Source organism: Plasmodium malariae (assembly GCF_900090045.1).
Source record: "Plasmodium malariae genome assembly, chromosome: 2".
Taxonomy (NCBI): Eukaryota; Apicomplexa; class Aconoidasida; order Haemosporida; family Plasmodiidae; genus Plasmodium; species Plasmodium malariae.
In genome coordinates this window covers 170,773-185,586 of record NC_041776.1, presented here as the reverse complement: position 1 = coordinate 185,586, position 14,814 = coordinate 170,773, and the positions used below count along the sequence as shown (strand labels likewise).

The 14,814-nt window shown below is 30.9% G+C and overlaps 2 protein-coding genes across 2 annotated transcripts; one reads left to right on the top strand and one right to left on the bottom strand.

Annotated features, from left to right (window-relative positions):
* Positions 1 to 3,116: 3,116 nt before the first annotated feature.
* Positions 3,117 to 9,662, top strand: PIP5K (phosphatidylinositol-4-phosphate 5-kinase, putative; the record flags this gene model as incomplete). The annotated part of the gene is made up of 7 exons (XM_029008604.1): positions 3,117 to 7,832; positions 7,986 to 8,118; positions 8,300 to 8,697; positions 8,856 to 8,935; positions 9,141 to 9,179; positions 9,366 to 9,415; positions 9,625 to 9,662. 7 exons carry the CDS (start codon positions 3,117 to 3,119, stop codon positions 9,660 to 9,662), a joined length of 5,454 nt encoding a protein of 1,817 aa, XP_028860147.1.
* Positions 9,663 to 11,656: 1,994 nt separating this feature from the next.
* PmUG01_02013300 (chromatin assembly factor 1 protein WD40 domain, putative) lies at positions 11,657 to 12,994 on the bottom strand (the record flags this gene model as incomplete). The annotated part of the gene is made up of 1 exon (XM_029008603.1): positions 11,657 to 12,994. The coding sequence occupies one exon, from the start codon at positions 12,992 to 12,994 to the stop codon at positions 11,657 to 11,659; it is 1,338 nt and encodes a 445-aa protein (XP_028860146.1).
* Positions 12,995 to 14,814: the final 1,820 nt, after the last annotated feature.

Sequence of the window (14,814 nt, the reverse complement as noted above, 5' to 3'; positions counted from 1 at the left end):
AGTTATGAATAACCAATAATGAGGATTCTTAAACATATGCATATAGTTAGTAAATGTACACATATACCTACGAATGTATGTATCTATGCACATTTGAATACACATATGTATGTATTTATACGTATTTCTTTATTAGCATGTGCGCAATTCTCTTTTGAACAAGAATTTATTTTTTATTTTTTTTTCCCCCTTTTTATTTTATTACAACGATGTAATAAGCCTTTGCCTCATTGCAAGTGTTTTATGTACATGTATTCGCACTTAGCTAAATGCATATATATTAACTGTGAATTTTGCTTAGTCAAGTTAGCAAAGTTTGCTTCGTAATTTTCAGTCAACTTGTTTTTTCAAAAAAGACTATTGTAAAGAATAAAAATAAACATGCTTCTCTTCTTCAATCGTTTCTTCTTAAAATTGGAATAAAAAAGAAAGGGAAAAAAAAAAAAAGGGAAAATATAACGAAAAATTGACGAAAAAATGACAAACAAATGACGAACAAATGACGAACAAATGACGAACAAATGACGAACAAATGACGAACAAATGACGAACAAATGACGAACAAATGAAAAAATATGAAAAAAAAAAAAAAAAAAAAAAAGCCTATCAGAAAGGAAAATATTTTTTTTTTTATCAAATTGGCCGTTCTTTGTATCGTTCGTTTTATTCTTTTACGTTGGTAGCTTACTATTGCCAAACCATTGCTTAAGAATGTATAAATACATACATATGAATAATAACATAATTATATATATATATACATAATTACGGAAAATATATTTGTTTATTATAGTACATTTACCCGCTCAGTTAAATTTTTTATGTTTATATAATCGTTACCAAAAGATGGTTTATCAATCAATTTTTTATGTTTACATTTTGTTTTATTTTTACATAATAACGTAGATGGGTCATTTTAAGCTTTTTTGAATTTTTTTTTTTTTTTTTTTGGAAAACTCAAGTGCCTATGTATTATTGTAAACAGAACATAATATGTAAAATCGTACATAGGAAACGCGCTGCAGTTAATACAAATTTGTATATATGTACATAAGTATATATGTAAATAAGTATATATATATATATAAGTATATATGTAAATAAGTAATTATATATATATATAAGTATATATGTGAATAAGTATATATATATATATATATATATATATATATAAATATATATAAATATATATAAAGTATATATGTGAATAAGTATATATGTAAATAAGTATATATATATATAAATATATATGTACATACGTATATATGTATATAAGTATATATAAGTATATGTATATATACAAATATATATATATTTATTTATATATTATGAATTTATATGCTTGTAATTTCTTATGCATGTGTATAAATTTTGTACAAGTGGCGTAAACACGAATTTACATGAAATATAGAGCCAAAAAAGCTAATAAAGTATATGTTTGCGTACGTATTACATATAATCGCTCATGTAATTGTTCATTCAGTTATTCATTCAGTTACTCATTTAGTTATTCATTCAGTTACTCATTCAGTTACTCATTCAGTTACTCATTCAGTTACTCATTCAGTTACTCATTCAGTTACTCATTCAGTTATTCATTCAATTATTTATGTAATTACTTATACAATTATTCATTTTACTACATATATATAATATATATGCATAAGTATGCATATAGGCGAACTGCCTTCCCGCTTAATGATAAATTGTGCATGCCTCCATTTTTTAATAAAGCCCCTACCACTGTTCAAGTTTATTTTTACAACTACCTGACAGGCTGATAGGCTAACAGGCTAACTACTTGAATGCTTACCCGAGTTGAATAGATGCCTAATTGAGCAAATTATTACGAGTTAAAAAATTGGTAGAGCTACACGTCCAATTATTCAAGCATATACAAGCATATACAAGCATACGTACGTAAATATATATATGTATATATATATACATATACATATATACAGAAGTACATACGTATGTCCGTAGGAGCATATGCCTAGGTACACTCATGATATGTCCTTGTTGTGTTCATGTGATCGTACCTGCATAACGTAATGATCTTTTTTCCTTGTTTATTATAAAATTAAATTTATATCCATAGAAATGATAAAAAAAGAAAATAAAGATAATCATATCAATCGGTTTAGTCAGTTTAGCCATGTGAGCCATATGATAGTTATCCAATTGAAGCAAATATAAAATAAAATAAATAAATGGGTAAGTAATAAATGTTAAGTTGAATTAAATTAAACTAAGCTAAATTATATAGAATTATATCAAAGCAGATTAAATCAAATCAAATTAAATCAAATTAAATCAAATCAAATCAAATCAAATCAAATCAAATCAAATCAAATCAAATCAAATCAAATCAAATTAAATCAAATCAAATCAAATCAAATCAAATCAAATTTAATTTAATTAAAGGGAAGTGATTTTCATTCTACAGATACGCATTTAACTTCGTTTGTGAAGTTTGCCTGTTCTTTTAAACTGACAGTTAATTCGATTGCATTTATGAACAGCCAACTAGCGACTGCTACTATAAGTAGTATTGTCGCTCTTTCACTTTATGCATTTTCTATTTTGTTTGTTTTTTTGTTTGCTTATTTGTTTATTTGTTTGTTTATTTGTTTGTGTATTTTTTTGTGTTTTTGTTTGTGTATTGGTTTGTGTATTTGTTTGTGTATTTGTTTGTGTATTTATTTGTGTATTGGTTTGTGTATTGGTTTGTGTATTGTTTTGTGTATTGGTTTGTGTATTGGTTTGTGTATTGGTTTGTGTATTGGTTTATTTTTGTCTATTTTTTTATTTTTTATTAATTATTTATTTATTCTTTTTTTTTTTTTTTTTTTTCACATCCGTACTTACCCACATTTTTTAAATTTTACAATTCTACATTCTCGTATTCCTCCATAGAATGCACGATACATATGTTTAACATTCTCCAGTTCATTGTGCCAACTCAACGTCTTCTTATATTTTTTGTTTAATTCATTCTGACGTTGCTTCATACGCATTGTAGTACTACCTTACTGTTCCTTCTCAACAAGAGCTATTATCATCCCCACAAAAGTATCACTGGACTTGTCTACAAAACATAGGTACCCAAACAAATGAAATGTACAAACGTCAACGTAAGGACTGTGTTAGAATGGAGCTTGAAAAAAAGAATCAAAGAGGAAACAAATTTAAGTGATGATGAGATAATGATTATATACAAAAGGTTTAATTCGATTAGTAATAATGGTAAGATGAACTATAACAAATTTGAAAAGAGTCTAGGTATACTCGGTACAATTAAAAATGCATATTTGTACAAGTCCATTTTTAAAGCTTTTGATTTAAATAATGATGATTATGTAGACTTCTACGAATTCTGTGTTGCTATTAACACAATGCTTAAGGGAAGTAAACGTGATAAACTAGAAATGTCGTACAGGATAGTCCACTCGGGTACGAATCCCCTTTCAAAGGTTAGTAGTAATAGCGCTTCTCCTAAAAGAGCTTCCTTGGGTAGTGATGATACACAGATAGGAAGAACAGCAGTGAGTGGTACCACCACGCAGGTGGATAACGCAGCTCATATGGATAACGCAGCTCATATGGATAACGCAGCTCATATGGATAACGCAGCTTATAGGGATAACGCAGCTCATATGGATAACGCAGCTTATAGGGATAACGCAGCTCATATGGATAACGCAGCTTATAGGGATAACGCAGCTCATATGGATAACGCAGCTTATAGGGATAACGTAGTTCATATGGATGAATCCCCTGACAAGGAAAGCGTAAATAACAATATGAAGAGCGACGCGATCCACCCTAATTTTGAACAGAAGAAAGAAAGAGAAAATCAAAAAAGCAAAATAACAGCGAAATCAAAAAAAAAGGATTATTCTCATTATATCCCATATGAAGATTTTGAAAAAATTGTAATCAGTATAAATGATATAAAAAAAGAGCTACTAGGAACAGAAGAGGAGATACTAACAAGTCAAATAAAATATACATTCAAGTCATTAAGTATATTATGTGAGGATGGGAAGTATAGAATGAATTTGGAATGTTACAAAAAAGCAATGAAATGCAACGAATTTTTAAAATTGTTAGGTATACACACGAAAGTGGCTGATTCGTTTATACAGAATGAAACAATGAAAAGAAAAAAAAGTAAAACTGGAAATAGTAAAACTGGAAATAGTAAAACTGGAAAGACTAAAACTGGAAAGACTAAAACTGGAAAGACTAAAACTGGAAATAGTAAAACTGGAAATAGTAAAACTGGAAAGAGTAAAACTGGAAAGAGTAAGATGGATATAGGAGGAAAAATCAATTCTAGTCATCTGTTGAAGATGGCTCTACCCGAAGATACCACCTCTAGGGGTTCTCTTCTAAAAGGATCAACAAATTTATTCATTCGAAGGAAAAAAAGAGTGTCTGATAAGAGGAATGATAGAGGAGGGATACAACGAAAAAATTCTGATAAATATGAAGAGGAAAACATAGGAAGGAAATTGAAGGAGGACGAGATAAAAGAAAAGGCTATGGAAAAGACGAGGGAAAAAGGGGGAGGAAAGATCGACTCCAAAAAAAATATAAACAACTTGCTCCCAGTGCATAATTCCTCCCTTTTCAAAAACCACAGAAGAAAAATATACAATCATGATATGAATTTATATCATGAACAAGCTTCTTTCAAGGGTGGGCATTTTTCAAGTGAAGAAGCCCATTCGAAAGACGATAACAGTGATAGTATCTATAATGGTAATGATAGATGTAATAACAGTAGTATAGCACGTCAACATAGATGGAGAAACAAATCCGATCGAGACAACAACAGAGAGGGGAAGAGTATTCACAACAACCTTTTTGAATGCAACCTAATGAGTAAAGATGGTGATGATAATTATACCGATGACAATGATTATTTAATTGAAAAAAAAAAAAAAAAAAAAAAAAAAAAAAAATTGAAAGATGGTGAAGGAGTAGCTACAGATAAGAAATATTATTCGTATAATTTGCAAGAAGAGGAGTATTTCACGACAAACAGTAATATACTTAGCATGTGCCCCTTACTTCTGAAGGCGGATAAAGGGAAGAGGAATAACCAGTGTTATCATGTAAACGGAGCCATAAGAAGAAGCAGCAGTAGTAGAAGCGATAGAAGTGGTAGACTCCCAAAGAAGAGTAACTCTACGCACAACCTGAAGAGCCATGGAAAGGATAAGAAAAACAGTGTACATTGTAGTAGAAAGAGTGAAGAAGGGGTAAATGAGAACAACGCTGACTCCTCAGATTGCACTGAGAATTTTTTCGAGTATCACTCGGACGTAGAAATTATAAGTTTTAGAAAAAAGTTAAAAGAGGAAGAAAAAAAAAAAAAAAAAAAAAAAAAGAACGTGGTCGCACCACCATCAGTAGCAGCGGAAGAAGAAGCGGTGGAATCGACACCTTATTCAGCATCTGTGTTCGGGTCAGATACCTCCTCGGGGGGTAAAAGGCGGCGGAAGAGCACTGAGGTGTCTGAAAAGTTCGAGGGAGTATCATGCACAAAAAAGGAAGTAAATCAAAAGCTTACCAATCAGGCGGATGAAGAACAAAGACGTATCGATATCGAAGGGGGGAAGGAGTACATTCACACGGAGGAGCATAAAAGTGAACAGGAAAATATATGCAAGTTTATGGATACGAAATATAGGTATAGTGAATCATGTGATAATGTAAAACTATTTGAAAAGGATGATATAATTGATGATAAAAATGATGATTTAAAAAATGAATGGAATAATGAAAAAAATGCTTTAAACGTAAATAAAATACCTGCACAATATGAGGTGCGTTCAGGTATAATGGCATTTGAAAGAAAAAATGAAAACAAAAAGTATGTAGAAGAGTGCAATGAATATATAATAAGATATAAAAAATTTGCGCAACAAAGAGAAGAACAGTATTTGCTCGAAAAGGAAGTGTACTCAGATGGAAAAAATGATTTATTAAAAGAAAAAGAATTTTTAGAAAACAACCTTCACTATGACGACGATTTTAGCAATAACGAAAGCAACTATTACAGCGAGCACGACAATGAGGAAAATTATTATTTTTTTGGTCTCAGGGGTGGGCGTGTTACTAACGGGATCGGTAATAACATCAATGATGGAGATAATAACAATAGCAGTAACAGCCCCAGTGGTAACAACAATCGTAAAAGTAGTGATAAGCGGGGTAACCGTGGATGGAACAGTGGAAGCAGCGCTTTAGAAAGCGCAAAATATCTGCGCAGGAAATTTATAGAGTACGAGGATTTTATAAAATTGTCTGGGAAGTCCATATTACATTGTAACGATGCAGGGCCATTTTGTAATGATGAAGAAAGCCGAAGGAAGGAATGGGACTACAATAGTAGTAAGAATATAAATGGAACGAGAATTAAGAGCGATTATATATATGGAGGTAAAAGTGACTCTCCTTCAAATGTACTAGAACTAAACGATGATGTAATAAAAAAGAAATTTTACATTCCTTATGTTAAGTCGCACTACGTTATGGTAAAAAGAAATTTGACGAAGGATCAGGTGTATTATCTTATTAGGAATATCTTTCTAGCAGCGGAGGACTACTTGAAGAAGGAGAAGAGCGGCGGTTATCACAATAAAATTTTTTTTTTGTTCTTTTCATTATTTGCATACAGCTCACATGGTAAGGAAGAGGAACAGACGGAAGTAGTAGGACGTGGTAAGCATACAGAACGAGGCGAACATACAGAACGAGGCGAACATACAGAACGAGGCGAACATACAGAACGAGGTGAGCATACAGAACGAGGTGAACATACAGAACGAGGCGAACATACAGAACGAGGCGAACATACAGAACGAGGCGAACATACAGAACGAGGCGAACATACAGAACGAGGCGAACATATAGAACGAGGCGAACATACAGAACGAGGAAAACAGATGGGTCGAGGCAGAGATGACAATGTAGCGTGTGATAGGGAAGGTAACTTCAAGTATGATCACATCGAACACCAAGATAACTACGATCATTACAACCATCGAGATAACTACTATCACTACGACATCGAAGCGGACCTGTTGAAGGAAGAACACAAAATTAGTTCCAAAAAGATGAAAATGCATATCTACCAAAATATATTGTTGGTCATATCTATAATAAGGTACTTCTTGCACACTATAACAATATCACAGAAATATTCGTCGTCCTATGATTCCCTGGATGACAATTATATGATAAGCAGTATGCATTCATTAAAATTAAACGAAGTGAGTGTCTTATTAAATCAAGCAAATGATATGTTAGGAAAATATTCAAAGGGTTACTTTCAAAATAAAAAAATTTATATAAATAAATCCAATTATTATAATTTTTCAAAAAAAGGTAAACTCTCTGTTTCCTTACGTCAAAGTAGAGACAATAGAAATTTTAATAAAATACTGGCTGTATATTTTGGGCATGAGAGATGGGATCTAGTTATGAATATGATGATAGGTATTCGAACATCAGTTATAAAAGAATTTAATAGTGATAATATTTTAAATTTGTTTAAACATAAAGACATCATTCAGTTACCTACAACAAATTCACAACAGAAAGTTATTTTTAAAAATTATGCACCTATTATTTTTAAAAATATAAGAAATTTTTATGGTATTAAATCAAAAGAATATATTACTTCCGTTGGACCTGAACAAGTAATAAGTAATATGGTCTTGGGAAATCTATCGACCCTCAGTGAGTTGCTTTCCGAGGGGAAAAGCGGATCGCTCTTTTACTTCACCAGCAATGGGAAGTACATAATAAAAACGGTGCGTTAAAAATGTTTGCGGCTCTAGGGAGCATGTGCGAGGACAAAGTGTGCATCATGTGCACTGTGCACACATAACCAACATATCTAAACATTGTTGACATCAGTAACATCACTAATGCTACTCCCCTTTTTTTTTTTTTTCCCTTCGCAGGTATGCAAGAACATACACAACTTGTCCCAGAAATTACTGCCGCAATATTATGAACATGTCAGGAAAAACCCCGACTCTCTATTAACTCGCTTGTACGGCATACACTGTATTAAGTACCTGAAGCGATCTGGAAGTAGGCCCCATTCATGCACTCATTTGTATTTTTATGCGTTCGTCCATACATTTGTATATTCCTACATTTATCTGTTTATTTATTTTGTTTATATAAGTATACATGTGTTTACTTTTATGTTTATATATTTTTTGCAACCCTTATGCTTACGCACTTTTCGATTTTATTCTTTACTTTGCAGGGAGTAAAAAGAAAATATACTTCATAGTGATGAACAATTTTTTTTCATCAGCTGTTGAAATACATAGAAGATATGACATCAAGGGAAGCCTAGTAGGACGAACAGTACCCCCAGCTAAGAGAGAAGATCATACTATAGCACTAAAGGATGTAGACATAGACGAGTTGGGAGATACAATAAATATTGGATTGGAAAATAAGAAAAAATTATTAACAGTTTTAAAAGCAGATGCAAATTTTTTAAAGGAAAATTCTTTACTAGATTATTCTCTACTATTCGGTATTCATTACAAAGACTTATCCCGGGATATAGTCAATTGGAATAAGAGCAGAACGAATGAGATCCAACATGTTTACGACAATGAAGGAAACTGTGTTGCATCGAAGCCCTTCCATCAGGTACGCGACTTGTGTGTGTATGTTTATTCTGTCAGTGGTCCTACGTGCATATGTGGGTATATATATGTGTATACATATATTATATGCGTTTCGTACTAAATGATATAATTTTTTTTTTTTTTTTTTTTTTTTTTTTTTTGCTACCTCCAACTACTCAGTGCGACCATGGAGGTATGATCAACATTGATAAGAGCAAAATTTTTTTTTTCGGAATTATTGATATCTTTACTAAGTGGAAGTAAGAAAAAGATAAAATAACGTGATGTTAATGTTATTTGTAATGAGTACATAAAAATTCGAAACTTTGTTTTGTACTCATGTTTAGAGCAGTGTACATGAAAAGAGCAAATGCACACACGTAGGACACTACTTGTGGTTTTATTTTGCTATATTTGTTTATTCTGCTATACTTGTTTTTACTTTGTTTTAACTGCCCATTTTAGCTTAAAAAAAAAGTTCGAGCACACCCTAAGGACCATACAGTAAGTATTAAAGAAGCGAAAAAATGTGGAAATAATGTGGAATTAATTTTTGTGGGCACAAAAGTACGTATGTGTACATATGTTCATATTTACTTATGCGCGTATGTTTGCATATATGCATGGATGTATATAGCCCCCCCACGCTCACAAACTTATATATATGTGCATGTGCTTCTCCCATTTTAGAAAACTTGATAGAAAAAACATTTCATGTGTACACCCGGATACCTATTCAAGTAAGTTTTTATTAACCAAAAGAAATTGTTATGCTGACTGTACTTCAGTAAATGGTGATCTCTTAATATGTGCATAAATATATACGCGTGCACATAAATATATACTCTTGTACATGTACCTGTACGTATATATATATAATACGTATGCACGATTATACATATACATATAATTCTTTTTTTTTTTTTTTTTTTTTGCTTCTTTCCCACAGAACGATTTGTTACCTTTATTGAAAATCATATGGAGTAGTCTTTTTTTTTTTTTTTTTTTTTTTTTTTTTTATTTACCTTAGTTTGACAATTTAGAATAATTAATAATATGCTTTTTTTGATATTTACCTTGTTAAGCAATATTTTTGAAAAAAAAAAAAATTTCTTTTTTCATAATATTTTTAATCTCTTGTTATTTGCGTTATCTTATCAGATCTGGTCTTGTCATGTATTTTTCTGTACATTGTATTGAATTTTATTTTGTTGTGTTGTATTCTGTTGTGTTTTATTGTCTTTTTTTTTTTTTTTTTCTTTTTCTTTTTTTTTAATTATAGCTGCTAGTACGCAATATTTTAAAATCAGAATGAACGAAGCATCTTTTTTACAAAGCAGTACTATATATGTGTATATGTGCGTACAGTTGTAAACGGGCATGCGAAAATATACGTTCCATGAATGCCTGAAGAAATAATCGTAACGAGTCTTTTTAACCTATGCTACACATGTGCCCCCCTCCCCCAATAATATGTTAAAAAATGTGCATGAACATATAAATATATTACCTGCACGTGTGCATAATTTTTATGTCTTTTTCCCACACACTTTTTTTTTTTTTTCGTGAGAAGTTCATTTTAACATGGAAATGTTTCATTTTGTTTCGCGTCATTTGAATTCATTTTCTTTTTTTACTTTATTTTATCTTGTTTTTACTTTATTTTATCTTATTTTTACTTTATTTTATCTTGTTTTTACTTTATTTTATCTTGTTTTTACTTTATTTTTACTTTATTTTATTCTATTTTTTGTTTTTTTTTTTTTATTTTATTTTACTTTATTTTTTTTCATTTTATTTTTACTTTTTGGTCGGCATAAAATTTTTTAAAATTAAACATGATGACGAAAAGAAAGTAATTATATACGTTAATATTAGTTCATATTTACAACAGATGTTTGGATATAATGGGGATCGTTAATACATATATAAATATTGTTAAATAAGTAATAACAGTATAATTCGTAGTAGTACATGCTCTCCATTCTAACAACTTTTTAATATAACAATTTGGTATAGGCAAGTGTGGGTACGTTTTTAAGACACGTATTATGGGAATTATATATACACCCTCCGACCCACACACATATAAAAACACGTTTATACGTACATTTTATTATATATTTATAAAATAAAACTTCAAAGAACAAATGGTTCATCTTAGTGATGTGTTAAAAATGAACGGGAATGAATAGACAAAGAGTAAGGCATAAGCATATGTATGCAGCTAACCCAGAAACAATTGATCCACACCGTAGTCATATGTATTACGCACGAGCAGAGATTTTCATGCAAGCATTGCTAAGAAAAAAGCAAGTTAAGCCCCATCGATTTGTTGTCTTGCTGTCATTTAACTGACAGTGTGATGTAGGTACTCTGGTTTGGTTACTCACGCATCAAGTTGAATTACTTAAATGATAACTCTTTTTAAAATTGTTATCTCTCTTTCGTTTGTAAAATTAGAAAAAGTTTTCACAATGTGTATAAAGTAACACACATTGGTTAGAAGAGGACGGTTTTTCAATATGGGAAAAAAAAAAAAAAAAAAAAAAAAAAGTCTATTCAACGAGGTGTAAAATGGGTATCATCTACATCGGTATATATGTGTATATGGCGTGTATGAATTATATGCGTACATGTATATGTGTATATAAGGATTATGAAAATTATAAATTACCTCCATGTATTAATCTAAGGGTGGTATTCCTTTGTTTGTGGGAATGTGTGATAAGTGTAAATAGGGGAAAGGAGAATATGCGCGTTGACATCCCTCACTTCACGTGCACGGGTGCACATGTGGGAAGTCCAACGTACGCAGTTTAAAAAAAATAGAAAAAAATTGGAATAAGTAGGGGAAAATTTTGGAATAAATGATAATAAATGGGGCACGACAGCCACATATGCCATCGCACAGATATACATACCTATATATGCACGACTGCACGACTGCATGTGCGAGTCTCCGTTACACACTTCCACCACTACTCCACATCCGTGTTCGACGTGGGTATCGTGTTGACCTCGTCCAGTAATTCGGTCTTGAGCTGCCAAAACTGGAGAGTGTTATCCTCCCCAGTGGATCCTATGAACATCTTTAATTTCTTGTGATGATTCCAATTAAAATCTGTAATCGGTTGTGTATGTCCACCATGAGAGAAGATGAGTTCAGAAGGTCCATCGGATAAATCAATAGCATCAAGTTCTTCCCCAATTTTGTTTAAGTCGTATATGTTAATAAAACGATTATTACTAGCCGAAGCAAGAAGAGAGGAATCATTAGGTGAAAAATTTAATCTAATAACAGCTTCTTTGTGTGCATTTATAATATGCTGTGGTTCATTAAATCTTTTAATATCCCATATTTTAATTTTTCCATTTTCACTACCTGAAGCAAAATGACCTGTAAATCTATTCAAAGCAATACAGTTAACAGGTACTTGTTGACCTAACACTTGTTGAGCAGGTTCTGTTGTTTTTACTCTAATATCGTATACTAAAATATATCCATTATCTGCACAAGCTAAAATTAAATTAGGATCATTAAGAGAAGAAACATCATTTATAGGGGACTTGTATTGTACTTTATAAAATGGATTAACAGTTTTAGAAGATAAATTATTATAATCATATACTGTTATCATTCCATCATTACTACAAGTTAATGCAAATTTTTTATAAGCATTAAAATCTAGTCCAAAACCATCCGAGTTATTACCAACAAAAGATACTTCAGGATTCATCTTATCATCATTTGTTTCGATTTTATGTTTATTTATATCAAATAAGTGAAGATTTCCATCAATTGCTTTTGTCACAACAATATTTTTTCTTTCTAATGGTAAAAACTTTATTCTATTCACTTCCCCTGTATGTGCAATTTTCGATTTTATAGTAAATTTTTTTTTCTCACAGCAAAAATCAAAACCTTCATAATTTTCGTTAATTTTATATATGCACTTTTCTTGTGCTAATTGTTCTAATGGAAATAGTACATCACATACATACAAATAATTTGGTTCTTTATTTGATGTATGAGTACCAACACAAACTAACTGATTTAATACATTATCTTCAATATTCTCATTATGGAAATCACCAAAATCGATAGATAATGATGGCCACTCCAACTCCTTTCTACATACAAAATCGTATAACAAACCACTATTTGTTTTCCAGTTACTAAACTGCGTTTCTACATCTTCTTGTTCTTTCTCCTCCTCTTTGTGCACATCCCCGTTCTCTATTTCTTCGCTCAACTCCAGGCATGCTTCGTCCAGTGCGTTCGACTTGCGTTTCTTGCTTTCTTTCGGGGTGCTCATGGGTGGTGGAGCTGTTGCGTAGAAGCAGTCAGTGGAGTACTGATGTGGGGTGGTCGTGTGCACGTCGTAGGGGGATAGCCTTTTATTCTCACAAGTGTAACTCGCTATGTGTAACTCGCTATGTGTAACTCGCTACGTATAATTCGCTACGTATAATTCGCTACGTATAATTCGCTACGTATAATTCGCTACGTATAATTCGCTACGTATAATTCGCTACGTATAATTCGCTACGTATAATTCGCTACGTATAATTCGCTACGTATAATTCGCTACGTATAATTCGCTACGTATAATTCTCTATGTGTGATGGATGATGCGAATACGGTGAAGGGTAAACAATATGAGTCTGTATGCAGAAAAAGAAGTAAGGTAAAGATTGGCCTCTACTTGTGTATTAAAAAAACTATCAAATGGGGGATATACAAAGAAAAGGCAGGAACACTGTGGCGCGCTAGGCAACATACAAATGTCAGCAAAAAAGGGGGAAAATATTGTGCTATCTAAGTTATGTAAGTGATGTATGTTCTTTTGTGTAAGCTCGTTTGTGGGCTTTATTTTATTTATTTATTTTTGTTTGTTTGCTTTTTTTTTTTTTTTTTTTTTTTTTTCTTTTGCGCTATGAATTCTGCTTATATAAAGCGGCTAATAAATTTTACCCGGTTAAACGAACAAGAAAAGAAAGAAGCAAAAACAAAAGCACGAATAGGGGAGGAAAATGATCGTAAATTTGGGTATATAATCGATAGGATAGCGAGCTCAACTTTTGAAGTAGTTTTGTGTATAACGTATGCACATATGTATGTACGTATATGCAGAAATATATACCTATGCATGTACGTATGATAACGTAAACATATAAAAAGCGAAAACCTTGTAGATGGAATTTTTAACGTATGCGCGGCTTTTAACACAGGGCGCACATAGTTATATGTTAAAAGATAAACTGGAAGGGCATAAAAAAAAGAGTAAATTAATAAAATACGATAATAAAATACGATAATAATATATGATAAGAAAATATGATAATAAAAAATGATATTAAATAATGATAATAAATAATGATATTAAATAATGATATTAAATAATGATAATAAATAATGATAATAAATAATGATAATAAATAATGATAATAAATAATGATAATAAATAATAATAATAAATAATGATATTAAATAATGATATTAAATAATGATAATAAATAATTCGTAACGATAAACGAATAATAAATTTACTTCTTCCAATTATTAGCTGTATAAATTTAAAATTTTTCACATATATTTTATGTACACATAAGCATATATATATATATGCATGTGTACATATATATATATATATGTGTGTGCATGAGAAAAGGAGCGGCAGTGGAAAGCGTTCATTAAAATTGAAAAATGGTACCTCTTCTAGTTTTTTTTTTTTTTTTTTTTTTAACTTCTTAAAAATGGAAGTATTAAAAAGAAGAAAGATACAATGAATTGAAAGGGGGATGATATTAAAAAAAGTGTTCTATAAAAACTGCGACAAAGACGTGCTCTTTTTGTTTATATCTTTTTTTTTCTCATCTTAACTTTTTCAATTATTATATTTTTTGCGTTTGCGTATCATATTTTTTGCATTACATACTTATTTATTGCATATACATATCTTATTTATTGCATATACATATCTTATTTATTGCATATACATATCTTATTTATTGCATATACATATCTTGTTTATTGCCTATGCGCATTTTTTTTTTTTTTTTTTTTTTTTCCTCTTCCTTGTCACTCTTTGCTACACATGTGTACATAATGCGCCTCTACTAGTACACATAAAAA